General features: G+C 47.0%; 2 protein-coding genes across 3 annotated transcripts in view; both read right to left on the reverse strand.

Moving 5' to 3' along the window:
- LOC140417977 (uncharacterized) overlaps positions 1-8,953 on the reverse strand; it is a 154,973-nt gene extending 146,020 nt beyond the window's left edge. The window contains exons 1-2 of the mRNA XM_072501408.1: positions 8,860-8,953; positions 2,663-6,580 (exon numbers count right to left, since the gene is read on the reverse strand). Of these exons, the coding sequence (XP_072357509.1) occupies positions 2,663-3,910 (1,248 nt within the window). The 5' untranslated portion in view covers positions 3,911-6,580; positions 8,860-8,953. The remainder of the gene's footprint in view (positions 1-2,662; positions 6,581-8,859) is intronic.
- Positions 8,954-14,071: 5,118 nt separating this feature from the next.
- LOC140422071 (uncharacterized) lies at positions 14,072-27,162 on the reverse strand. 2 transcript variants are annotated; one of them, XM_072507066.1, is made up of 3 exons: positions 27,019-27,148; positions 22,128-24,241; positions 14,072-14,260 (listed from the first exon to the last, which is right to left on the reverse strand). In XM_072507066.1, the coding sequence occupies exon 2, from the start codon at positions 23,887-23,889 to the stop codon at positions 22,954-22,956; it is 936 nt and encodes a 311-aa protein (XP_072363167.1). In that variant the 5' UTR covers positions 23,890-24,241; positions 27,019-27,148; the 3' UTR covers positions 14,072-14,260; positions 22,128-22,953. The 2 variants fall into 2 exon arrangements, 1 of the variants encoding a protein (XP_072363167.1); XR_011947242.1 differs by lacking the exon at positions 22,128-24,241 and having other exon boundaries at positions 27,019-27,162.
- Between the last annotated feature and the right edge of the window lie 791 nt (positions 27,163-27,953).

Here is a 27,953-nt window from a genome sequence, read left to right on the forward strand (position 1 = left end):
CCATTCAGCCCATTGAGCCTGCGCCGCCATTCAATACGATCGTGGCTGATCATCCACTTCACGGTAGCAAAGTGGTTAGCACAGTTGCTTCACAGCTCCAGGGTCCCAGGTTCGATTCCCTGCTTGGGTCACTGTCTGTGCGGAGTTTGCACTTTCTCCCTGTGCCTGCGTGGGTTTCCTCCGGGTGCTCTGGTTTCCTCCCACAGTCCAAAAATGTGCAGGTTAGGTGAATTGGCCATTCCAAATTGCCCTCAGTGTCCAAAAGGTTTGGGTGGGGTCACTGGGTTACGGGTATACGGTGGGGGTGTGGACTTAAGTAGGGTGCTCTTTCCAAGGGCCGGTGCAGACTCAATGGGCCGAATGGCCTCCTTCTACATTGTAAATTCTATGATTCTATGATTCAATGTCTTTTTCCCCACACTATCTCCATATCCATTTGTGTTATTGATATTTAGAAATCTGTCAGTTGGGTGGCATGGTGGCCCAGTGGTTAGCACTGTTGCCTCACAGCACCAAGAACCTGAGTTTGATCCTGGCCCCGGATCACTGTCCATGTGGAGTTTGCACATTCTCCTCGTGTCTTGTGGGTCTCAGATCCACAACCGAACTTGTTGTGCAGCATTGATGAATTGGCCACACTCCACTGCCCCTTAATTAGAAAAAAATAATTTATTAAACAAAGAAACAAAAATCTGTCAGTCTCTGCTTTAAACACACTCAGTGACTGAGCTTCCACAGCCCTCTGGGGTAGAGAATTCCAAAGATTCACAACCCGAGGAGTAAAGAAATGTCTCCTCCGAGACCGGTCTTAAGTGGCTTCTCCCTTAGTTTGAAATTGTGTCCCCTGGTTCCAGACTCTCCAACCAGGGGAAACCTCTCACCTGCACCCACCCTGTTTATTCCTTTATGTATTTTGTAAGTTTCAATGAAATCCCCTCTCATTCCTTGGAACTCCAGAGAAAAGAGGCCTCGTTTCCCCAATCTCTCTTCATAGGACAGTCCTGCCAAACCCGGAACAAGTCTGGTGAAACTTTGTTGCTGTTCCTCTGTGGCAATACCTTTCCTAAGGTAAGGGGAGTAAAACTGCACACATTACTCCAGCTGTGGTCTAAGCATTTCATAATGATCGATGTCAAGGCCACCGGACGGTATTCACTGAGGCACGTTGCCTGGTTCTTCTTTGGCACCGGTATGATGGTGGTCTTCTTGAAGCAGGTGGGAATCTCAGAATGGAGTAGGGAGAGGTTGAGGATGTCCGCGAACACACCCGCCAGTTGGTCCGCGCAGGATCTGGGTGCATGGCAGGGATCCCGTCAGGGCTGTCGCTTTCCAATGGTTCACTTTCAAGAAGGCCAATCTGACTTTGGAGGCTGTGACGGTGGGCACGGGTGTGCCCAAGGCTGCTGGGGCAGATGACAGAGGTTTGTTGGTTTCCTGCTCGAAATAAGCATAGAATGCATTGAGTTTGTCAGGAAGGGGTGCGCTGTTGCTAAAGATTCTACTCGGCTTTGCTTTTTAGCGCATTATGTTGTTTAAGCCTCGTCACAATCGATGCGAGTCCATGATTCTAGCTTAGTCTGGACAACTCTTCTGTTGTCTCTTGGCATCCCTGTTGGCTTTGCAAAGGTTGTACCTAGATTTTTTTTGTATCGGTCAAGGTTGCCTGACTTGAATGCCTCAGACGTGGCCTTCAGTCGGGAGTGAATCTCCCGATTAAACCATGGTTTCTGGTTGGGTAACGTACGTACTACTTTCTTTGACACACAAACTTCTACACACTTGCTGATGAAATCTGTGATGGTGCTGGCATACTCGTTTAGGTTAGCTGTCGAGTTCTTGAATACGGACCAGTCGCGTAGGAGCTCTTCTGTTGCCTCAGACCAGCATTTGCACAACCTTCTTAACCAGATTCTCCCGCTTAAGTTTCTGCTTGTATGCCGGGAGAAGGAGCGCCATCTTGTGGTCCGACTTTCCCAAGTGTAGTCGGGATGGATCATCTGGTCAAGGTTGTTGGGGCCCCTGTTGGGACATGAGATGTGTTGGTGGAATTTTGGCAGTACACTCGAGGTTGGCCTGGTTGAAGTCCCCGGCCATGATGAACAAGGCCTCCAGGTATTCTGCTTAATTGTTATTTATAGCGGTTACAATTCATCAAATGCCTTCTTTACTTCCGCCTGGGGTGGGATGTAGACCGCCGTGATGATGGCAGAAGTGAACTCGGTGGAAGGTAGTCTGGACGGTACTTCACAGTCGGGTATTCCAGGTCCGGGCAGCAGTAGTTCACCAGGGTCGCCACATCCGAGCACCAGGAGTTGACGAGGAGGAAAACCCCTCCACCCACTCCAGGTTCAGTCCTGGATGTGATTAACAGCAGAAATAACAGCAGAATCTAACCCGTCATCACTTGTGAAGCCTTTGGTGTCTCAGCATGTTGGACGACTGAGTGAATCCCTCCACACTGTGAGAGCAGGTGAATGGATTCTTTCCAGTGTGAACTCGCTGGTGTCTCCGCAATGTGGATGACGTTTGAAACCTCTTTGTGCAGCGAGAGCAGCTGAACGGTCTCTCCTCAGTATGAATGTGCTGGTGTTCCATCAGTACCCAAGAGCTTTTAAACCCACTCCCACAGTCTGAGCATTTCAAGTGTCTCTCATTCGTGAGAGTGAAATTGTGGCTCAGCAAGTGATGACTGAGTGAATCTTTTCCCAGTCGGAGAGGTGAACGGGCTCTCCCCGGTGTGACCTCGCGCGTGTTTCATCAGGTTGGATGAGGTTCTAAAGCTCTTTGTGCAGTGAGAGCAGCTGAACGGTCTCTCCTCAGAGTGAACGCGCTGGTGGGACATCAGTAGCTGAGAGCTTTTGAAACCCTTCCTGCAGTCAGAGCATTTAAAGGGCCTGCTCTTGGTGTGAGTGACATTGTGTTTCAGCAGGCTGGATAATTCAGTGAATCCCATATCACAAACAGTGCAGATGAACGGCTTCTCCCCGGTGTGAACTCGCTGGTGTCTCTGCAGGTTGGATAACTGAGTGAATCCCTTCCCACAGTCAGAGCAGTTGAATGGCCTCTCCCCGGTGTGAACTCGTTCGTGTTTCCGCAGGGTGCCAATATCAGTGAATCCTTTTTCACACTGAGAGCAGGTGAAAGGCCTCTCCCCAGTGTGAACCCGTTCGTGTCTCCGCAGGTTGCTAATGTCAGTGAATCCCTTGTCACACTGAAAGCAGGTGAAAGGCCTCTCTCCAGTGTGAACTCGTTCGTGTTTCCGCAGGTTGCCAATTTGAGTGAATCCCATTTCACACTGAGAGCAGGTGAAAGGCTTCTCCCCAGTGTGAACTCGTTCGTGTCTCCGCAGGCTGCCAATGTCAGTGAATCCCTTTTCACACTGAGAGCAGATGAAAGGCCTCTCACCAGTGTGAACTCGTTTGTGTCTCCGCAGGCTGCCAATGTCAGTGAATCCCTTTTCACACTGAGAGCAGGTGAAAGGCCTCTCTCCAGTGTGAACTCGTTCGTGTCTCCGCAGGGTGGCAATATAAATGAATCCCTTTTCACACTGAGAGCAGGTGAAAGGCCTCTCTCCAGTGTGAACTCTCTGGTGGCTCTGCAGGCTGGATAACCGAGTGAATCCATTCCCACAGTCAGAGCAGGTGAACAGCCTTTCCCCGGTGTGAACTCGTTCGTGTTTCCGCGGGTTGCCAATGTCAGTGAATCCCTTTTCACACTGAGAGCAGGGGAAAGGCCTCTCCCCAGTGTGACTACGTTGATGCCTTGCCAGCTCGCACGGGGCTGTGAATCCCATCCCACAAACAGAACAGATGAACGGCTTCTCTACAGTGTGACTGCATTGATGCCTTTCCAGCCCATACGCGCCTTTGAATCCCTTCCCACAGTCCTCACATTTCCATGGTTTCTCCATGGTCCGGGTGATCTTGCGTCTCACCGCGTTGGACGATCAGTTGAAGCCTCGTCCACACACAGAACACCTATACAGTCTCTCCCTGCTGTGAATGGTGTAGTATTTTTTCAGGCTGTGTCACTGGTTAAAGCTCTTTCCACAGTCAGTGCTCTGTAACAGTCTCACACGGGTGTCTGTGTGTGTCTCAGTGCTTTTCCAGACACACTGATGTTTAAAATCTCTTGAAGCAGACAGAATAGACAAACATTTCTCCTTCTGGATTCAAAGGCTGAGTATTGAGTGACTCAGTCAGTTCTTGATGTGATATTTAGTTTGAGATGTCGGCCTCAAACTCCTCTCGTTCAAACTTCCTGCAATCAGATTTTACAGTCGTAATCATTGTCAGTACAGGATAGAAATTCAGAACAGACAATCCTAGTTTCTATCGAACATTCTTTCCTCTCGTTCCCTGAAATGCTCTAAATCTCAATCCCACACACTCTCCCTCCATTCTCACTCTGCTGTATCTAATATTCACCCTCCCAATTCTCCTGAAGGTGCTGATTCAGGCTGAAAGACAGATCCAAGCTCACTGCTTCCTGTCCTGGGCACAGAGACCTGAAAATCTTCATGCAGGCTGCCAGACAGATATATGTCTACATTACTGGATGAAAAATGTGTGTAATATACAGACTGTATTCACTTATTTTACCTCCCAATTTTCCTGAAGGTGCTGATCAACAAATCTAAACTCACTAAAACCTGCACAAGAGTAGAGAATCTCCATATAAGTACATTTACTGATTAGAGATAGGGAGATTCTGAGTAAGAATTTTCTTTAGTCATGGAGTGGTCATGACAGGGAACTCACTGCCCACAAGGGTTGTGGAAGTCCAGATGATCAATAATTGAAAATAAAATAGGATGGTCACTTGAAGAAAATAAGCTTTCAGGTGAACAGGGATATCGAGGGGGAATGGGACTGACTGGATCGCTGTACAGAGAGTCAGCATTGACTTGAGTTCCCAAATGGATTCTGTCAGTGCTGCAATGACTGTATGACTGGAAATATATAATGTAGGTACAGTACTATATTACAAAACTAGAAATAATAATATATATTATATAATATGTATTTTATTACAGAACCATCAATAATATATATAATACATACCACATAACAACACTAGACATATCTCTGTCTGATATTAAATTTTTAAAAATTAATTTAGGGGATGTGGACAATGCTGGTCAGGCCGGCATTTATTGCCCATCCCCAGTTGCCCTTCTGAAGTAGTGGTGAGCTGCCTTCTTGAACTGCTGCAGTCCTTGAGGTGCAGGTATATCCGCTGTGCTGTTTTTTTTTCACAATTTGCTTTTTATAAATTTAAAGTACCCAATTCATTTTTTCCAATTAAGGGGAACGTAGCGTGGCCAATCCACCTCCCTGCACATCTTTGGGCTGTGAGGGTGAAACACGCACAAAACGGGGAGTGTGTGCAAACTCCATACGGACAGTGACCCAGAGCCGAGATTGAGCCTGGGACCTCGGCGCCTTGAGGCAGCAGCGCTAACCACTGCTCCACCATGCTGCCCTACATCCCCTGTGCTGTTAGGGAGGGAATTCCAGGATGTTGCCCCAGGGACAGTTAAGGAACGGCAATATATTTCCAAGTCAAGGTGGTGAGTAACTTGAAGGGGAACCTCCAGGTTGTGAGGTTCCTACGTATCTGCTGCTCTTGTCCTTCTAGATGGTAGTGGTTGTGGGTTTGGAAGGTGCTGTCTGAGGAACCTTTATGAGTTACTGCAGTGTATCTTGTAGATGGTATACATAGCTGCTACTGTTTGTCGGTGGTGGAAGGTTTGAATATTAGTGGAAGGCGGCGCAATCAATCAGGCTGCTTTGTCCTGGATAGTGTCCAGCTTCTTGCGTGTTGTTGGAGCTGCACGCATCCAGCAAAGTGGAGCGTATTCCATTACTCTCCTGACTTGTGTTTGTAGATGTCTGGTGCACAAGCTTTGGGGCATCAGGTAGTGTGTTACTTGCCGTAGGATTCCCAGCCTTTGACCTGCCCTGGTAGCTACAGTGTTAATATGGCTCGTCCAGCTCAGTTTCTGATCAATGGTAACCCCCGGGATGTTGGTTATGCGGGTTTCAACGATGGTAATGCCACTGAATGTCAAGGGGTAGTGGTTAGATTCTCTCTTGTAGGAGATGGTCATTGCCTGGCACTTGTGTAGCCGAATGTAACTTGCCACTTATTAGGCCAAGCCTGGATATTGTCCAGATCTTACTGAATTTGGACATGGACGACTTCATTATCTGAGGAGTTCAGAATGGTGCTGAACATTGTGCAGTCACCTGCAAACATGACCACTTCTCACCTTATGATGGAAGGGAGATCATTGATGAAGCAGCTGAAGATGGTTGGGCCTAGGATACTGCCCTGAGGAACTCCTGCAGTGATGTCCGGGAGCCGAGATAATTAACCTCCAATCACCACAACCATCTTCCTTTGTACCAGGTATAAATCCAACCAGTGAAGAATTATCCCCTGATTCCCATTGACTCCAGTTTAGCTGGGGCTCCTTGATGCCATACTCGATCAAATGCTGCCTTGATGTCAAGGGCAGTCACTCTCACCTCACTTCTGGCATTCAGCTCTTTCGTCCAAGTTTCAACTAAGGCTTCTACAGATACATAAAGGGAAAAAGAGTAACTAGGGACAGAGTAGGGCCTCTTAAGGATCAACAAAGACATCTATGTGCAGAGCCACAAGAGTTGGGTGAGATCCTGAATGAATATTTCTCATCGGTATTCACGGTGGAGAAAGGCATGGATGTTAGGAAACTAAGGGAAATAAATAGTGATGTCTTGAGAAGTGTCCATATTACAGAGGAGGAGGTGCTGGAAGTCTTAAAGCGCATCAAGGTAGATAAATCCCCGGGACCTGATGAAATGTATCCCAGGATGTTGTGGGAGGCTAGGGAGGAAATTGCGGGTCCCCTAACAGACATATTTGAATCATCGGCAGCCACAGGTGAGGTGCCTGAAGATTGGAGAGTAGCGAATGTTGTGCCCTTGTTTAAGAAGGGCAGCAGGGAAAAGCCTGGGATCTACAGACCGGTGAGCCTAACGTCTGTAGTAGGTAAGTTGCTCGAAGGTATTCTGAGAGACAGGATCTACAAGCATTTAGAGAGGCAAGGACTGATTCGGGGCAGTCAGCATGGCTTTGTGCGTGGAAAATCATGTCTCACAAATTTGATTGAGTTTTTTGAGGGGGTGACCAAGAAGGTAGATGAGGGCAGTGCAGTAGATGTTGTCTACATGGACTTTAGCAAAGCCTTTGACAAGGTACCGCATGGTAGGTTGTTGCAGAAGGTTAAAGCTCACGGGATCCAGGGTGAGGTTGCCAATTGGATTCAAAATTGGCTGGACGACAGAAGACAGAGGGTGGTTGTCGAGGGTTGTTTTTCAAACTGGAGGCCTGTGACCAGTGGTGTGCCTCAGGGATCGGTGCTGGGTCCACTTTTATTTGTGATTTACATTAATGATTTGGATGAGAATTTAGGAGGCATGGTTAGTAAGTTTGCAGATGACACCAAGATTGGTGGCACAGTGGATAGTGAAGAAGGTTATCTAGGATTGCAATGGGATCTTGATCAATTAGGCCAGTGGGCCGACGAATGGCAGATGGAGTTTAATTTAGATAAATGTGAGGTGATGCATTTTGGCAGATCGAATCAGGCCAGGACCTACTCAGTTAATGGTATGGCGTTGGGGAGAGTTATAGAACAAAGAGATCTAGGAGTACAGGTTCATAGCTCTTTGAAGGTGGAGTCGCAGGTGGACAGGGTGGTGAAGAAGGCATTCGGCATGCTTGGTTTCATTGGTCAGAACATTGAATACAGGAGTTGGGACGTCTTGTTGAAGTTGTACAAGACATTGGTACGGCCACACTTGGAATACTGTGTGCAGTTCTGGTCACCCTATTATAGAAAGGATATTATTAAACTAGAAAGAGTGCAGAAAAGATTTACTAGGATGTTACCGGGACTTGATGGTTTGAGTTATAAGGAGAGGCTGGATAGACTGGGACTTTTTTCCCTGGAGCGTAGGAGGCTTAGGGGTGATCTTATAGAGGTCTATAAAATAATGAGGGGCATAGATAAGGTAGATCGTCAACATCTTTTCCCAAAGATAGGGGAGTCTAAAACTAGAGGGCATAGGTTTAAGGTGAGAGGGGAGAGATTCAGAAGGGCCCAGAGGGGCAATTTCTTCACTCAGAGGGTAGTGAGTGTCTGGAATGTGCTGCCAGAGGTAGTAATAGGGGCGGGTACAATTGTGTCTTTTAAAAAGCATTTAGATAGTTACATGGGTAAGATGGGTATTGAGGGTTATGGGCCAAGTGCGGGCAACTGGGACTAGCTTAATGGTAAAAACTGGGCAGCATGGACTGGTTGGGCCGAAGGGCCTGTTTCCATGCTGTAAACTTCTATGATTCTATTCTATAAGGCTGTAAAGAGGTCAGGAGCTGAGTGACCCTGGCGGAACCCAAACTGAGCGTCCAGGAGCAGGTTATTGCAGAATAAGTGCCACTTAATAGCAACTTTGACTCCTTCCATCACTTTGCTGATGATGGACAGTGGACCTACAGACAAGTAATTGGCTGAGTTGGATTTGCCCTGTTTACTGTCCCCTTAAATGTCAGTCATCTCCTGGGGAAACCAGCCCTTTAATTGTGAACATTAGGAAAGAGACCATCCTTTTAGACAGACAAATAAATGTGTGAACCTGAGGGAGCAAAGGATGTCAATGTCTTTAAGAGAGAGAGACCTGGGCCAAGCTTTGCAGGGTCTGCACCCTCCCTGGATTCACTTCCTTTCCCTTCAGTTGCTGCAAGTGACCAATTGAAGGTCAGAATGAGAAAATAAATGGAAAGAGGGAGAAAAGAAAGTGTTTTACTCACAGATGTTGGAGACAGGAGTCTGTGTGCAGCTCAAGCTCATTCAGGGTCGGACGAACAACAGCTTTGCTCGGCAGAAACCATTGAGACAATGGGGGAGCTCTGGTTGGCGCAGAGACAGAGTCCTTCCGGTCCTCCTATCTTCCCATTGGGCACAAATCAGCGGTAAAGTCAGTGGTATTGAGCTCACTCTGCTCATGCGCAGATGCCCCTCTCCCTGAGACATGCGCAGTCCTGAGCTGGGGGAGGGGCTTTTCGCTCTGGCCGCAACTGTCAGCCGGGTTGCCTGGAAACCGTCTTGAAGATGTGCTGCAGAAGGAGGAACAAAGGGTGGGGGCGGGGCTCCAGTGTCCTCGCGCTGGGCGGGTGCGCTCAAATGCAGTGACGTCACCGCAGAACGGATTTATTCCTATTGGCTGATTTAGAGGACGAGCTCCTTTGTGATGTCATAATGCGGATGTTGAACAATGAGTTTCAGACTAAAACTTCCTCCTCTGGGCAACGTCTGGGAGCAACTCAATGTCTCCCCTTTTCATAAACTCATAACAGTACGAAGTCTTACAAGACCAGGTTAAAGACCAACAGGTTTGTTTCGATGTCACTAGCTTTCGGAGCGCTGCTCCTTCCTCAGGTGAATGAAGAGGTATGTTCCAGAAACATATATATAGTCAGATTCAAAGTTGCCAGACAATGCTTGGAATGCGAGCATTAGCAGGTGATTAAATCTTTACAGATCCAGAGATGGGGTAACCCCAGGTTAAAGAGGTGTGAATTGTACCAAGCCAGGACAGTTGGTAGGATTTCGCAGGCCAGATGGTGGGGGATGAATGTAATGTGACATGAATCCCAGGTCCCGGTTGAGGCCGCACTCATGTGTGCGGAACTTGGCTATAAGCTTCTGCTCGGCGATTCTGCGTTGTCGCGCGTCCTGAAGTCCGCCTTGGAGAACTTGCCTGGTGATTGTCACACGATGTCCGTTCATTCGCTGTTGCAGCGTCTGCATGGTCTCGCCAATGTACCACGCTTCGGGACATCCTTTCCTGCAGCGTATGAGGTAGACAACGTTGGCAGAGTCGCACGAGTATGTACCGCTTACCTGGTGGGTGGTGTTCTCACGTGTAATAGTGGTATCGATGTCGATGATCTGGCACGTCTTGCAGAGATTGCCATGGCAGGGTTGTGTGGTGTCGTGGTCACTGTTCTGAAGACTGGGTAGTTTGCTGCAAACAATGGTTTGTTTGAGGTTGCGCGGTTGTTTGAAGGCAAGTAGAGGGGGTGTGGGGATGACCTTGGCAAGATGTTCATCGTCATCAATGACGTGTTGAAGGCTGTGAAGAAGATGACATAGTTTCTCCGCTCCGGGGAAGTACTGGACGACGAAGGGTATTCTGTCGGTTGTGTCCCATGTTTGTCTTCTGAGGAGGTTGGTGCGGTTTTTCACTGTGGCGCGTTGGAACTGTTGATCGATGAGTCGAGTGTCATATCCCGTTCGTACGAGGGCATCTTTCAACGTCTGTAGATGTCTGTTACGCTCCTCCTCGTCTGAGCAAATCCGGTGTATACGGAGCGCTTGTCCATAGGGGATGGCTTCTTTAATGTGTTTAGGGTGGAAGCTGGAGAAGTGGAGCATCGTGAGGTTATCCGTGGGTTTGCGGTAAAGCGAAGTGCTGAGGTGACCGTCCTTGATGGAGACGAGTGTGTCCAAGAATGCAACTGATTTTGGAGAGTAGTCCATGGTGAGTCTGATGGTTGGATGGAACTTATTAATGTCATTGTGTAGTCGTTTCAGTGATCCTTCGCCGTGGGTCCAAAGGAAAAAAATGTCATCGATGTATCTGGTGTATAACGTCGGTTGAAGACCCTGTGCGGTGAGTAGGTCCTGTTCAAACTTGTGCATGAAGATGTTGGCGTATTGGGGTGCGAATTTGGTCCCCATGGCTGTTCCGTGCGTCTGGATGACGAACCTGTTGTCGAAGGTGAAGACATTGTGATCCAGAATGAAGCGGGTGAGTTGCAGAATTGCGTCTGGAGATTGGCAGTTGTCGGTGTTGAGTACTGAGGCTGTTGCAGCAATGCCGTCGTCATGGGGGATGCTGGTGTAGAGTGCCGAGACGTCCATTGTGACGAGGAATGTTCCTGGTTCAACTGGTCCATGGGTGCTGAGTTTCTGCAGGAAGTCCGTAGTGTCGCGACAGAAGCTGGGCGTACCTTGTACGATGGGTTTCAAGATGCCCTCGAGGTAGCCAGAGAGGTTCTCACACAAGGTCCCATTGCCTGAAACGATAGGGTGGCCTGGTGTGTTGGCCTTATGTATTTTCGGGAGGCAGTAGAGATCTCCGATGCGGGGAGTGCGTGGGATGAGAGCACGTAGGGTGCTCTGAAGATCTGGATCCAAGGTCTTGATCAGTCTGTTAAGTTGGCGGATGTGTTCCTTGGTCGGATCTGCGGGTAACTGTCTGTAGTGTTCTTGGTTGTTCAGTTGTCGGTATACTTCTTTGCAGTAGTCCGTTCTGTTCAGTACGACAGTGGCCCCTCCTTTGTCTGCTGGTTTGATGACGATGCTGCGGTTGGTCTTGAGAGCGCGGATGGCATTGCGTGGTGCTTGGGTGACGTTCGGGGCTGTCTTGTGAATGCGACTGATGAATCTGGCATTGACGCGACTCCTGACAGCTTGAGCATACATGTCGAGTCTAAGGCATCTTTGAATCTGGCTATATATGTGTTTCTGGAACATACCTCTTCATTCACCTGAGGAAGGAGCAGCGCTCCGAAAGCTAGTGACATCGAAACAAACCTGTTGGACTTTAACCTGGTGTTGTAAGACTTCGTACTGTGCTCACCCCAGTCCAACGACGGCATCTCCACATCATAAACTCATAAGATATAGGAGCAGAGTTAGGCCATTTAACTCATCGAGTCTGCTGCACCATTCCATCATGGCTGATCTCATCCTGGCTTCAACTCCACCATCCTGCCAGTTCTCCATAACCCTTCAACCCATTACCAATTAAAAATCTGTCTTCTCTAAATTTCAATTTGGCCCTTTACATAAATTGTGTGATTCAAGGACCGTTATTCACAGCTAAATTCAGCCGTCTCCTGCCTGTCATTGACATGAGCAACAGAGACAGAAAGGTGCCCGAGGCTCAAATGGGAAGTCAAAACTTGCGACTCGAAACCAACACCTCAACATTTGTCAGTCAAATCCATATTATTTATACTGGGGTTTTTATTATATTTAGGCACTGGAGGCAAAGGGTGGGGGTTTTCAAGGTAACTTTCACTTTCTAACTTTGCATTGTCTATAGTGGGCAGTTCTCACCTCTGAGTCAGACGGTTGTGGGTTCAAATCCCAGTCCAGGGACCTGAGGACAAAAATCACATCCAACATTCCTGGTCCCAGCACTGAGGAAGTGCTGCACTGTCAGAACAACCTTCTTTCAAATAAGATGCTCAACTGAGGCCCTGTCTGTCCCCATCAGGTGGATGATAGAGATCCCACAGCCACTATTTTGAAGAAGAGCAGGGGAGTTATCCCCGGTGTCCTGGTCAATATTTATCCCTCAATCAATATCACTAAAAACACATCATCTGCTCATTATCACATTGCTGTGTGTGGGATCTTGCTGTGTGTAAATTGGCTGCTGTGTTTCCTACATTACAACAGTGACTACACTTCAAAAGTACTTCATTGGCTGTAAAGCACTTTAGGACGCCCTGTGGTTGTGAAACGTGGTATAGAAATGCAAGGTTTTTAATTGAAGATACTGATCTTGTTATCGAGAACATAATTGATTTCAGCCACCCCCAACTTACCATTTAATAAAGACAGGACTTTAACCAATTAAGACAAAGGCAGAATTCTCTGGATAGTAAATTCAAAAATAAGTTTATGAAAAGAAAAAGGTTTAATGACTTTTCCAACTTCATGTGGGTGATCAGTCTGTAGAAGCGTAACCCTCTCTGGCTCCTTTGACAGTAATTCTTGTGAAATTCAGCCTCGCGAGTCTGGCTCCTTCTTTGACAGTAATTTCCTTGGAACCCGGCCTCGGGAATCTCCAGTACTTGTCCAGTAAGGAAGACCTTCAGAACATCTACTTTTATCCCCAAAGTGACCCTTACCTCACGTCAGAGGATGTTATAACATGACAATTGGTCAATTTGGTCACTAGATTAATTGAATTGGATCCCCAATTACTGACACCACCTTCTCTCATTATCTTAGGCAGGAATACAATAGAACTGTTTCATATTATCCCTTTTAGCACAGGGCTAAATCGCTGGCTTTGAAAAACAGACCAAGGCAGGCCAGCAGCACGGTTCAATTCCCGTAACAGCCTCCCCGAACAGGTGCGGAATGTGGCGACTAGGGGCTTTTCACAGTAACTTCATTGAAGCCTACTTGTGATAATAAGCGATTTTCATTTCATTTCATTTCATTTTCATTTATGTGCTTCTGCAGAATTCCTTATTTTACAACTTCAAATGATGAGGTCAGTCTGAGCTTGGAGGTCTCTCTTGCCAGTACATTTATCTTCATTACACATTCCTTTTTTAAAAATGTATACTACACAATTATTTTTCTCCAATTAAGGGGCAATTTAGCATGGCCAATCCACCTATCCTGCACATCTTTTTGGGTTGTGGAAGTGTGACACACGCAGACACGGGGAGAATGTGTAAACTCCGCACGGACAGTGACCCTGGGCCGGGATCTAACCCGGGTTCTCGGCGCTGTGAGGCAGCAGTGCTAACCACTGCACCACCATGCCACCCAAAACATTGTTTACAATTACAGCAATTAAGCTTTTTAATAAATTTAGAGTACCCAATTCATTTTTTTCCAATAAAGGAGCAATTTAGCGTGGCCAATCCACCTATCCAGCACATCTTTGGGTTGTGGGGGCGAAACCCATGCGAACATGGGGGAAATGTGCAAACTCCACACGGACAGAGACCCAGAGCCAGGATTGAACCTGGGACCTTGGCACCGTGAGGCAGCAGTGCTAACCACTGCACCATTCTGCTGTCCTGCTTTTACATTTTTACAGCAAATAGAAATCAGTCTTTTACGAGGACTACGGATTCATTATTGATTCATTCATTGTAACTGAATTAAGGATCAATCATCTGTTACTGATTGGTGGATAAATAAAACAGTAATCTTTAATTAATATATTTGGTTACTCCAAGGTACACTGATTCAAAAAGACAGTTTGTGAAAGACAATAGCTTTATTTCTTACTCATCTTGATTGGATTGAACAATCAGCCTTGTGGTTGAGCCAGACATTGGCACAATTTAGTGTTCTCTTTCTTGTCAAAATTATGGAAGAATTTCTTGGTTTCAACAATTAATGCTCACTCAGCAGTGTTGAAGATTCACGTTTATACAGTATTAATTTCTGAAATAAAGATCGAGTCACATGTTAGAGTTTAACATGGCTTCTTTGACCTTCTTATTTCCAACAGTGAAGATCGACAAGTGATTGATTTTAAAACTAAATCTTATGTCAGAAGCATAGCCAGAGTTTCTGACATTGCAACAGTGACTACATTTCAAAAGTACTTCACTGAATGTAAAATGCTTCAGGAGATCCTGTGGTCATGTAAGGTGCTACAGAAATTTAATTTATTTTTAGAAAAGTCCCCAAACTTGGATAGATCACACTCGATATGCTGATGAATATTAGGAATAAAGACGGTGTCTTTGTGATTTTGTGTAACAACAATGTGTTTCATTCCATTTCCAAGTCCCCAGTGAAAATCCAAACACAGTATATCGGGAAATTATCTGTTTCAAAATGAGTTGTTGTGATTAATAGAAACATAGAAAGTAGAAGGTGTAGGCCATTCGGCCCTTCAAGCCTGCTCTGCGAACATGGCTGATCATCCAACCTAATAGCCTCATCCCGCCACTCACTGGATGAAGACATTTCTCTTCACCTTAGTCCTAAAAGGTTTACGCCGTATCCTTAGACTATGACTCTGGGTGTGGTCACTTTCACCATTGCGGATATCCTGCCTGCATCTACCCTGTCTAGTCCTGTTAGAATTCTATAGATTTCTATGAGATCCCCCTCATTCTTCTGAACTACAGCAAATACAATTGTAAACGACACAACCTCTTATACATCAGTCCCGCCATCCCAGGAATCAGTTGGTTAACCTTCTATAGCAAGAACATTCTTCCTCAGATAAAGAGATCAAAACTGCACACAATATTCCAGGTTTAGCCTCACCAAGGCCCTGTACAATTGCAGCAAGACATCACTGCTTCTGTACTCGAATCTTCTCTCTATGAAGGCCAACATGCCATTTGCCTTCTTTACCGCCTGCTGCACCTGCATGCTTACCTTCAGTGACTGGTGTATGAGGACACAGGTCTCGCTCCACATTCCCATCTCTCAATTTACAGCCATTCATTTAATCATTGTCCTTCCCAGGGCAGCACAGTGGCGCAGTGACTAGCACTGCTGCCTCATGGCACTGAGTTCCCAGGTTCGATACCGGCTCTGGGTCACTGTCCGTGTGGAGTTTGCACATTCTCCCTGATTGTGTGGGTTTCACCCCCACAACCCAAAGATGTGCAGGCTAGGTGGATTGCCTACGCTAAGTTGCCCCTTAATTGGAAAATTAAAAAATGAATTGAGTACTCTAAATCTTTCACAAAAAAAAACAAATAAATAATCTTTCTTCCTATTTTTGCTATCAAAGCGGATAACATAACATTTATCCAAATTATATTGTATCTGCCATGCATTTTCCCACTCACTCAGCTTGTCCAAATCACACATGAAGCATCTCTGTAACCTCCTCACAGCCCACCCTCCCACCAAGCTTTGTGTCATCTGCAAATTTTGAGCTGTTGTATTTAACTTCCTCATCTAAATCATGAATATACATTGTAAATAGATGTGGTCCCAGCAGCAATCCCTGCAGTACCCCATCAGTCACTGCCCACAGTTCAGAAAAAGACCCGTTAATTTCTATTCTTTGTTTCCTGTCTGCCCAATCAGTTTTCTATCCATCTCAGTAACTACGCCTAATCCCATTAACTTTAATATTACACACTAATCTTTTAAATGGCACTTTGTCGAAAGCCTTCTGAAAGTCCAAATAAACCACATCCACTGGCTTCCCCTCTTCAACTCTACTAGTTACATCCTTGAAGAATTCCAGTCGATTTGTCAAGCATGATTTCCCTTTCATAAATCCACGCTGACTCTGTCTGATCCTACCACTGTTTTCCAAGTGCTGTGCTATAATATTGGGATTATAGAATTCCGACAGTGCAGAAGGAAGCCATTCAGCCCATTGAGTGTGCACCAACCCTTTGAAAGAGCATTCTTTCCACTCACCTGTCCACCTTGTTCTATCCCCGTAACCCCATAACCTAACCTGCACATCCCGGACACTAAGCAGCAATTTAGCATGGCCAATCCGCCAAACCGCACATCTTGGACTGTGGGAGGAAACCAGAGCACCCGGAGGAAACCCACACAGACATGGAGAGAACGTACAAACTCCACACAGTGACCCAAGGCTTGAACTGAACCGGGATCCCTGGCGCTGTGAGGTTGCAGAGCTAAGCACTGTGCCACCGTGCCGTCTCTAGACTCATCCCAGCAGCTTGAAAATGGTGCAGGATTCAAATTAAACAATACTTTCTAAAGAGAACTGGACAGATTCTGAAAAAGAAAATAAATTTGAAGAGTGATTAATTGTTCGTTCCCAGAGCCAGCATGGGAACGATGGGTGAAATGGCCTCCTTCTGTGCTGTCCGAGTTTCGTTTACATTTAAAGCAAGTGGTGAATAGCTGGAACCCCCTTCCTACAAGGGGAGTAGAAGCAGAGATCATAGAACCATAGAATTTACAGTGCAGGAGGCCACCATTCGGCCCATCGAGTCTGCACCGGCTCTTGGAAAGAGCACCCTACCCAAGGTCAACACCTCCACGCTATCCCCATAACCCAGTAACCCCACCCAACACTTAAGGCCAATTTTGGACACTAAGGGCAATTTATCATGGCCAATCCACCTAACCTGCACATCTTTGGACTGTGGGAGGAAACCGGAGCACCCGGAAGAAACCCACGCATACACGGGGAGGATGTGCAGACTCCGCACAGACAGTGACCCAAGCCGGAATCGAACCTGGGACCCTGGAGCTGTGAAGCAATTGTGCTATCCACAATGCTACCGTGCTGCCCCTATGATGGAATGTCTCCCAAAGGAAATTGGATGGTCACTTGAGGGAAATAAACTGACAGAGATACGGGAATAGAACTGGGCAATGGTTTAGCGGCAATGGTCTCAATGGGCCGAATGGCCCCATTCTGACCCTAATTCCTGTCTGATCTAAAAAGAGAAATTTCAGCTGCTCCAGTCTCTCTGAATAATTGAAATTCCTCATCCCTGGTGCCATTCTCGTAAATCTCCTCTGCACCGTCTCAGAGAACTTCACATCTTTCCTAAAGTGTGGGGCCCATATATAGGGTTCCATTCTAGAGGGATAGAATTGTAAAGCAGGGAGGTTATGTTCAACTTGCTTAGACCCAGGGTTAGACTACACTGGGAGGACTGTCAACATTTGTGATCTCCATTTAGAAAAAGGAAATCGAGGCACTGGAGAAGGTGCAGCAAAGATTTGCAAGAATAATACCAGAACTGAGAGCATTTCACCCTCAGGAAAGGCTGGGGCTGCTTTTCTCTAGAAAAGAGAAGACTGAAGGGTGACCTGATGGAAATCTTTAAGATGTTGAAGGGGTTCAATAATCCAATAGGGATTTGATGAGAAACCTCTTTACCCAGCGACAGTGAGAATGTGGAACTCACTCCCACAGCGAGTGGTTGAGGTGAACAACATGAATATATTGAAGGAGAAGCTAGATACATACATGAGGGAGAAAGGAATAGAAGGATATGCTGATGGGGGAGATGAAGAGGGGTGAGTGGAGGCTCATGTGGAGCATAAATACTGACAGAGACCAATTGAGCCGACTGGCCTGGCCCTGTGCTGTAGACTCAATGGAACAGAGACAAATGTGTTTCTTTTAGATCTACCTGTAGTGGGGGGAAAACACTATTTACTATCCAGGTTAAAATAAATGTCCTTCATCAGTTTTTGTGGATTATTTCAGTGGAAATGTGCTCTCCCCCAGGCTCAAAGAGCATCAACCCACTGGAAGCAAAGTCGTGAGACCGCCCAGTCCAGCAGAAAGAAACCCTCCGACCCTCCCACTTCATCAAGTGTCAGAATGAACATGGTTCAGTCCTGGATGTGATTAACAGCAGCAATAATGTTAGGTAATCTCTGAAGGTTGCCACTCAAGTGGATAGAGCCGTGAAGAAGGGGGCTCGAGTTTAAAAGCCGTGGGGTTATGCTGCAACTGGTGAGACCACATTTGGAGTATTGTGTGCAGTTCTGGTCACCTTATATGAAGGATGTGGAAGCACTGGAAAGGTGCAAAGGAGATTTACCAGGATGCTGCCTGGATTGAGGGTAGGTCTTATGAGGAAAGGTTGAGGGAGCTAGGGCTTTTCTCATTGGAGCGAAGGAGGATGAGAGGCAACTTAATAGAGGTCTATAAGATGATGAGGGGAATAGATAAAGTGGACATTCAGAGACTATTTCCTTGGGTGGATGTAGGTGTTACAAGGAGGCATAACTATGAGGTTCGGGGTTTTTTCAGAGAGTGGTTAGGGTGTGGAATAGACTGCCTGCTGTGATAGTGGGGTCGAACACTTTAGGAACTTTCAAGCGGTTATTGGATAAGCACATGGAGCACACCAGAATGACAGGGAGTGGGATAGCTTGATCTTGGTTTCGGACAAAGCTCGACACATCGAGGGCCGAAGGGCCTGTTCTGTGCTGTACTGTTCTATGTTCTATGTATTTAGAAACCTGTCAGTTCGGTGGCACAGTGGCCCAGTGGTTAGCACTGCTGCCAGGAGGGGACAAGGTTTATAAGAGATAGGATGTATAATCATCTGGAAAGGAATAATTTGATTAGAGATAGTCAACACGGTTTTGTGAAGGGTAGGTTGTGCCTCACAAACCTTATTGAGTTCTTTGAGAAGGTGACCAAACAGGTGGATGAGGGTAAAGCAGTTGATGTGGTGTATATGGATTTCAGTAAAGCGTTTGATAAGGTTCCCCACGGTAGGCTACTACAGAAAATACAGAGGCATGGGATTCAGGGTGATTTAGAAGTTTGGATCAGAGATTGGCTAGCTGGAAGAAGACAAAGGGTGGTGGTTGATGGGAAATGTTCAGACTGGAGTCCAGTTATTAGTGGTGTACCACAAGGATTGGTTTTGGGGCCACTGCTGTTGGTCATTTTTATAAATGACCTGGAGGAGGGCGTAGAAGGATGGGTGAGTAAATTTGCAGATGACACTAAAGTTGGTGGAGTTGTGGACAGTGCAGAAGGATGTTACAAGTTACAGAGCGACATAGATAAGCTGCAGCACTGGGCTGAGAGGTGGCAAATTGAGTTTAATGCAGAAAAGTGTGAGGTGACTCATTTTGGAAGGAATAACAGGAAGACAGAGTACTGGGCTAATGGTAAGATTCTTGGCAGTGTGGATGAGCAGAGAGATCTCGGTGTCCATGTACATAGATCCCTGAAAGTTGTCACCCAGGTTGAGAGGGTTGTTAAGAAGGCGTACGGTGTGTTAGCTTTTATTGGTAAAGGGATTGAGTTTCGGAGCCATGAGGTCATGTTGCAGCTGTACAAAACTCTGACGCGGCCGCATTTGGAGTATTGCGTGCAATTCTGGTCGCCGCATTATAGGAAGGATGTGGAAGCATTGGAAAGGGTGCAGAGGAGATTTACCAGAATGTTGCCTGGTATGGAGGGAAGATCTTATGAGGAAAGGCTGAGGGACTTGAGGATGTTTTTGTTAGAGAGAAGATGGTTAAAAGGTGACTTAATTGAGGCATACAAGATGATCAGAGGATTGGATAGGGTGGACAGTGAGGGCCTTTTTCCTCGGATGGTGATGTCTAGCATGAGGGGACAAAGCTTTAAATTGAGGGGAGATAGATATAAGACAGACGTCAGAGGTAGGTTCTTTACTCAGAGAGTAGTAAGGGCGTGGAATGCCCTGCCTGCAACAGTAGTTGACTCGCTAACACGAAGGGCATTCAAATAGTCATTGGATAGACATATGGACAATAAGGGAATAGTGTAGATGGGCTTTAGAGTGGTTTCACAGGTTGGCGCAATTTTGAGGGCCGAAGGGCCTGTACTGCGCTGTAATATTCTATGGTCTATGTTCTACCTCACGGCACCAAGAACTGCACGTGTGGAGTTTGCACATTCTCCTGGTCTCTTGTGGGTCTCAGACCCACAACCCAAAACGATGTGCAGCAGAAATGAATTGGCCTCGCTACACTGCCCCTTAATTGGAAAAAGAAAATTGGGTACTCTGAAATTTATTGAACAAAAAAACAGAGATCTGCCAGTCTCTGCATTAAACACAGTCAGTGACTGAGCTTCCACAGCCCTCTGGGGTAGAGAATTCCAAAGATTCACAACCCTCTGAGTAAAGAAATGCCTCCTCCGAGACTGGTCCTAAGTGGCTTCCCCCTTATTTTGAAATTATGCCTCAGGGTCTAGACTCTCCAAATAGGAGAAACATCTCACCTGCACCCACCCTTTATGGATTTTGTAAGTTTCAATGAAATTCCCTCTCATTCCTTGAAACTCTGGAGAAAAGAGGCCTCGTTTCCCCAATCTCTCTTCATAGGACAGTCCTACCAAACCTGGAACAAGTCTGGTGAAACTTTGTTGCTGTTCCTCTGAGGCAATACCTTTCCTAAGGTAAGGGGAGTAAAACTGCACACATTACTCCAGCTGTGGTCTAAGCATTTCATAATGATCAATGACAAGGCCACCGGACGGTATTCATTGAGGCACGTTGCCTGGTTCTTCTTTGGCACCGGTATGATGGTGGTCTTCTTGAAGCAGGTGGGTACCTCAGAACGGAGTAGGGAGAGGTTGAGGATGTCCGCGAACACACCTGCCAGTTGGTCCGTGGAGGATCTGAGTGCACGACCAGGGACTCCATCAGGACCCGTCGCTTTCCGAGGGTTCACTTTCAAAAAGGCCATTCTGAATTTAGAGGCTGTGACATAGAATTTTTTTTCATAGAATTTACAGTGCAGAAGGAGGCTATTCGGCCCATCGGGTCTGCACCGGCTCTTGGAAAGAGCACCCTACCCAAGGCCAACATCGCCACCCTATCCCCATAACCCAGAAACCCCAACCAACACCAAGGGCAATTTTGGACACTAAGGGCAATTTATCATGGACAATTCACCTAACCTGCACATCTTTGGACTGTGGGAGGAAACCGGAGCACCCGGAGGAAACCCACGCACACACGGGGAGAATGTGCAGACTCCGCACAGACAGTGACCCAAGCCGGAATCGAACCTGGGACCCTGGAGCTGTGAAGCAATTGTGCTATCCACAAGGCTACCGTGCTGCTGTGACGGTGGGTATGGGTGTGCCCAAGACTGATGGGGCAGTTGACAACGATTTGTTGGTTTCCTGCTCAAAATAAGCATGGAATGCATTGAGTTTGTCAGGAAGGGGTGCGCTGTTGCTAAACAATTTACTCGGCTTTGATTTTTAGCCCATTATGTTGTTTAAGCCTCGCCACAATCGACAACAGTCCATGTCGTTCGTCTGTGACTCTAGCTTAGTCTGGTATTGTCTCTTGTGAGTCCCTGATGGCTTTGCAGAGGTGGTCAAACCTAGATTTCTTGTATAGGTCAGGGTTGCCTGTCTGAACTCCTCAGACCTGGCCTTCAGCAGGGAGTGAGTCTCCCGATTAAACCATGGTTTCTGGTTGGATAACATACATACTACCTTCTTTGACACACAATCTTCTACACATTTACTGATCAAGTCTATGATGTGGTGCCTTGTTTAGGTTGGCTGCTGAGTTCTTGAATATGGACCAGTCCAGTGACTCCAAATAGTCACGTAGGAGCTCGTCCATTGCCTCGGACCAGTATTTGCATGACCTTTTTGCAAAATAAATTTAGAGTACACAATTCATTTTGTCCAGTTAAGGGGCAATTTGGAATGGCCAATCCACCTCCCCTGCACATCCTTTTGGTTTGTGGGGGTGAAACCCCCACAAACACGGGGAGAATGTGCTAACTCCACACGGACAGTGACCCAGAGCCGGGATCGAACCTGGGACCACCATGCTGCCCTGCATGACCTTCTTAACCGGATTCTTCCACTTACGTTTCTGCTTCTTTGCGGGGAGAAGGAGCACCGTCTTGTGGTCCGATTTTCCGAAGTGTGGTCCGGGGATGGATCATCAGGCGCCCTTGATGTTTGTGTAGCAGTGGTCAAGGTTGTTGGGGCCCCTATTGGAACAGGAGATGTGTTGGTGGAATTTTGGCAGTACACTCTTGAGGTTGGCTTGGTTGATGTCCCCGGCCACGATGAACAAGGCCTCCGGGTATTCTGTTTCATTGTTATTTATAGCGGTTACAATTCATCAAGCGCCTTCTTCACTTCCGCCTGGGGTGGGATGTAGACCGCCGTGATGATGGCAGAGGTGAACTCCATGGAAGGTAGTATAGGCGGCACTTCACAGTCGGGTATTCCAGGTCCGGGGAGCAGTAGTTTGCCAGAGTCGCCACATCCGAGCACCAGGAGGATGTGATGAGACAGCAAATCCCTCCACCCACTCCAGGTTCAGTCCTGGATGTAATTAACAGCAGGAATAACAGCAGAATCTAACCCGTCATCACTTGTGAACTCTTTGGTGTCTCAGCATGTTGGACGACTGAGTTAATCCCTCCCCACATGACAGCAGGTGAATGGCTTCTTTCCAGTGTGAACTCGCTGGTGTGTCAACAGGGCAGATGAATCACTAAATCTCTTCCCACAATCAGAGCAGGTGAATCAACTCTCCCCAGTGTGGACTCGCTGGTGTCTCCGCAATGATGTTCTAAACGTCTTTGTGCAGTGAGAGCAGTTGAACGGTCTCTCCTCAGTATGAATGCGCTGATGGGACATCAGTACCGTAGAGCTTTTAAACCCACTCCCACAGTCGGAGCATTTAAAGGGTCTCTGATTGGTGTGAGTGAGATTGTGGCTCAGCAAGTGATGACCGAGTAAACCTTTTCCCAGTTGGAGAGGTGAACGGGCTCTCCCCAGTGTGACCTCGCTCGTGTTTCATCAGGTTGGATGAAGTTCTAAAGCTCTTTGTGCAGTGAGAGCAACTGAACGGTCTCTCCTCAGTGTGAATGCGCCGGTGGGACATCAGTCGCTGTGAGCTTTTGAAACCCCTCCTGCAGTCAGAGCATTTAAAGGGCCTGCTCTTGGTGTGAGTGACATTGTGGCTACGCAGGCCGGATAATTGAGTGAATCCCTTATCACACACAGTGCAGATGAACGGCTTCTCCCCCGTGTGAAGTCGCTGGTGTGCCTGCAGGTGGGAAGCCTGAGTGAATCCCTTATCACACACAGAGCAGATGAATGGCCTCTCCCCGGTGTGAGCGCTCTGGTGTATCTTCAGGTGGGATAACCGAGTGAATCCCTTATCACACACAGTGCAGACGAATGGCCTCTCCCCGGTGTGAACTCGCTGGTGGTTCTGCAGGTAGGATAACTGAGCGAATCGCTTATCACACACAGGGCAGATGAATGGCTTCTCCCCGGTGTGAACTCGCTGGTGGTTCTGCAGGTAGTGTAACTGAGTGAATCCCTTCCCACACACAGTGCAGATGAATGGCCCCTCCCTGGTGTGAACTTTCTGGTGGCTCTGCAGGTTACATAACCGAGTGAATCCCTTCCCACAGTCAGAGCAGGTGAATGGCCTCTCCCCAGTGTGAACTCGTTCGTGTCTCCGCAGGTTGCCAATGATAGTGAATCCCTTTTCACACTGAGTGCAGGTGAAAGGCCTCTCCCCAGTGTGACTGCGTTGATGCCTTTCCAGCTCATGTCGGTCTTTGAATCCCTTCTCACAGTCCTCACATTTCCATGGTTTCTCCATGGTCTGGGTGATCTTGTGTATCACCGCGTTGGACGATCGTCCACACACAGAACACGTGTGCAGTCTATTCCTGATGTGAATGGTGTAGTATTTTTTCAGGCTGTGTAACTGATTAAAGCTCTTTCCACAGTCAGTGCTCTGGAACACTCTCACTCGGGTGTGTGTGTCTCGGTGGTTTTTCCAGACACACTGATGTTTAAAATCTCTTGAAGCAGACAGAATAGACAAACATTTCTCCTTCTAGATTCAAAGGCCAATGATATTCGGTTCCCAAGAATTGAGTGACTCAGTCAGTTCTTGACGTGATATTTAGTTTGAGATATCCACCTCAAACCCCTCTCGTTCGAACTTCCTGCAAAAAGATTTTACAAAAATCATCACTGTCAGTACAGGATAGAAATTCTGAACAGACAATTCTAGTTTCTAGCTGACTCTCATTCCCTCAAATGTAAAAACATAGGGCAGCACGGTAGCATTGTGATTAGCACAATTGCTTCCCAGCTCCAGGGTCCCAGGTTCGATTCCGGCTTGGGTCACTGTCTGTGCGGAGTCTGCACATCCTCCCCGTGTGTCCGTGGGTTTCCTCTGGGTGCTCCGGTTTCCTCCCACAGTACAAAGATGTGCTGGTTAGGTGGATTGGCCATGCTAAATTGCCCTTAGTGTCCAAAATTGCCCTTAGTGTTGGATGGGGTTACTGGGTTATGGAGATAGGGTGGAGGTGTGGACCTTTGGTAGGGTGCTCTTTCCAAGAGCCGATGCAGACTCGATGGGCCGAATGGCCTCCCTCTGCATTGTAAACTCTATGATCTATGATCTGTAAATGCTCTAAATCTCCATTCCACACACTCGCCCTCCATTCTCACTCTGCTGTATCTAATATTCACCCTCCCAACTCTCCTGAAGGTGCTGATTCAGGCTGATTGACAGACCCATGCTCACTGCTTCCTGTCCTGGACACAGAGGCTGCCAGACAGATATATGTCTATATTACTGGATGATAAATGTGTGTAATATACAGACTGGATTCACTTCCTTCCCCTCCCAATTCTTATGTTGATGCTGATCAACAAATCTAAACTCACGACAACCTGTACAAGAGTAGAGACTCTCCATCTAAGTATATTTACTGATTAGAGATGGGGTGATCCTGAGGAAGAATTTTATTTAGTCATGGAGTGGGCATGAGCAGGAACCCACTGCCCACAAGGGTTGTGGAAATCGAGATGATCAATAAATCAAAATATAAAGAAAATAAGCTTTCAGATGAACAGGGATATCGAGGGGGAATGGGACTGACTGGATTGCTGTACAGAGAGTCAGCATTGACTTGAGTTCCCAAATGGATTCTGTCAGTGCTGCAATGACTGTATGACTGGAAATATATAATGTAGGTACAGTACTATATTACAAAACTAGAACTAATAATATGTATTTTATTACAGAACCATCAATAATATAACACTAGATATATCTCTGTCCAATATAAATTTTTTTAAAATTCATTTACAGGGTGTGGATGTCGATGATGAGGCCAGCATTTATTGCCAATTCCTAGTTGCCCTTCCGAAGTAGTGATGAGTTGCCTTCTTGAACCGCTGCAGTCCTTGAGTTGTAGGTACATCCCCTGTGCTGTCAGGGAAGGAGTTCCAGGATGTCGCCCCAGCAACAATGAAGGAAGGGAGATATATTTCCAAGTCCGTCTGGTGAGTGACTTGGAGGTGAACCTGCAGGTAGTGGGATACCCAGGCATCTGCTGCTCTTGTCCGTCTAGATAGTAGTGGTTGTGGGTTTGGAAGGTGCTATCGGAGGAACCTTGGTGAGTTACTGTAGTGCACAGTGTAGATGGTATACACGGCTGCCATTGTTCATCAGTTTCAGAGAGTGTGAATATTTGTGGAATGGGGAGCAGTCAAGCAGGCTGCTTTGTTCTGGATGGTGTAGAGAAGCATCTTGAGTGTTGTTGGAGCTGCACTCAACCAGGCAAGTGGTGATTATTCTATTACACGCCTGACTTGTGCCTTGTATATGGTGGACAGGCTTTGGGGGTCAGAAGGTCCGTTACTCACTGTAGTATTTGGCCTGCCCTGGTGACCACCGTATTAATATGGCTAGTCCAGTTCAGTTTCTGATCAATGGTAACCCGCAGGATGTTGATTGTGGAGGATTCAGCGATGCTAATGCCATTGAATGTCAAGGGGCGGTAGTTAGATCCTCCTTTGTAGATGGTCATTGCCTGGCACTTGTGTAGCACAAATGTAACTTGCTACTTATCAGCCCACATCTGGATACTGTCCAGGTCATGCTGCATTTGGACATAGACTGTTTCATTATCTGAAGAGTCACGAATAGTGCAGAACATTGTGCAGTCATCCATAAACATCCCCACTTCTCGCCTTATGTGAAAGGGAGGTAATCGATGAAGCAGCTAAGGATGGTTGGGCCTAGGAGTGTGCCCGGAGGATCTCCTGGAATCGAGATGATTGACCTCCAACCACCACAACCATCTTCCTTTGTGCCATGTATGACTCAATCAGCCGATTCCCATTGACTCCAGTTTAGCTGGGGCTCCTTGATGCCATACTCGGTCAAATGCTGCCTTGATACCAAGGGCAGTCACTCTCACCTCACCTCTGCCATTCAGCTCTTTTGGCCATGACTGTACCAAGGCTATAATGAGGTCAGGAGCTGAGTGACCCTGGTGGGACCCAAACTGAGCATCCGTGAGCAGGTTTTGCTGACGAAGTACCACTTGATAGCACTATTAATGACTCCTTCCATCACTTTGCTGATGATGGAGAGTATTCCGAAAGGGAAGTAATTAGTTGGGTTTGATTTGTCCTGTTTACTGCTCCCTTTAATGTCAGCCATCTCCTGGGGAAACCAGCCCTTTAATTGTGAACATTAGGAAAGAGACCATCCTTTTAGCCAGACAAATAAATGTGTCAAGCTGAGGGAGCAAAGAACGTCAATGTCTTTCAGTCAGCCAGAGAGAGACCTGGACCAACCTTTGCAGAGTCTGCACCCTCCCTGGATTCACTTCCTTTCCCTTCAAGTTGCTGCAAGTGACCAATTGAAGGTCAGAATGAGACAATAAATGGAAAGAGGGAGAAAAGAAAGTGTTTTACTCACAGATACTGGAGACAGGAGGAAGGTTCAGTCTGTGTCCAGCTCAAGCAGGGTTGGAGGAACAACAGCTTTGCTCGGTAGAAACCTCCATGTCCAACTTCCGCATTGAGACAATGGGGGAACTCTGATTGGCGGAGAAGCAGAATCCTTCCGGTCCTCCAATCATCCTATTGGTCAACACCTGAGCAGTAAGGTCAGCGGAAGTGAGCTCCTCTGCACATGCGCAGATTCCCCTTCCCTTAGACATGCGCAGTCCCGGGATGGGGTGGGGTCGATCACCGACGGCCGGAACTGTCAGCCGGTTGCCTGGAAAACTTGTCTCGAGAATATGTGGCGGAAGGGGAACAATGGGTGGGGGCGGGGCTTTCGCGTCTGCGCGCTGGACAGTGACGTCACCGCGGAGCGGATTTATTCCGATTGGTTGATTCAGAGGACAAGCTCCTTTGTGATGTCACAATGTGGCGGTTGGACAATGAGTTTCAGACTAAAACTTCCTCCTCTGGGCAACATCTGGGAACAAATCAATGTCTCCCCTTTCATAAGGTCATAAGATACAGAAGCAGAATTAGGCCATTTGGCCCATCGAGTATAATTCTTCAACCCGATTAAAAATCTGTCTAACTCCTCCCTAAATGTACTCATTGTCCCAGCTCCACCGCACTCTGGGATAGTGAATTCCACACATTCACAGCCATTTGGGAGAAGCAGCTTCTCCTCAACTCTTTAGAATTTGTTACCTCTTTCTTTAAATAATCTTTATTGTCGCAAGTAGGCTTACATTAACACTGCAATGAAGTTACTCTGAAAAGCCTTCGGGCACACTGAGGAAGAATTCAGAATGTCCAAATTATCGAACAGCACGTCTTTCGGGGCTTGTGGGAGGAAACCGAAGCACCCGGTGGAATCATAGAATTTACAGTTCAGAAGGAGGGCATTCA

This window comes from Scyliorhinus torazame, chromosome 5 (assembly GCF_047496885.1).
Source record: "Scyliorhinus torazame isolate Kashiwa2021f chromosome 5, sScyTor2.1, whole genome shotgun sequence".
NCBI lineage: Eukaryota > Metazoa > Chordata > Chondrichthyes > Carcharhiniformes > Scyliorhinidae > Scyliorhinus > Scyliorhinus torazame.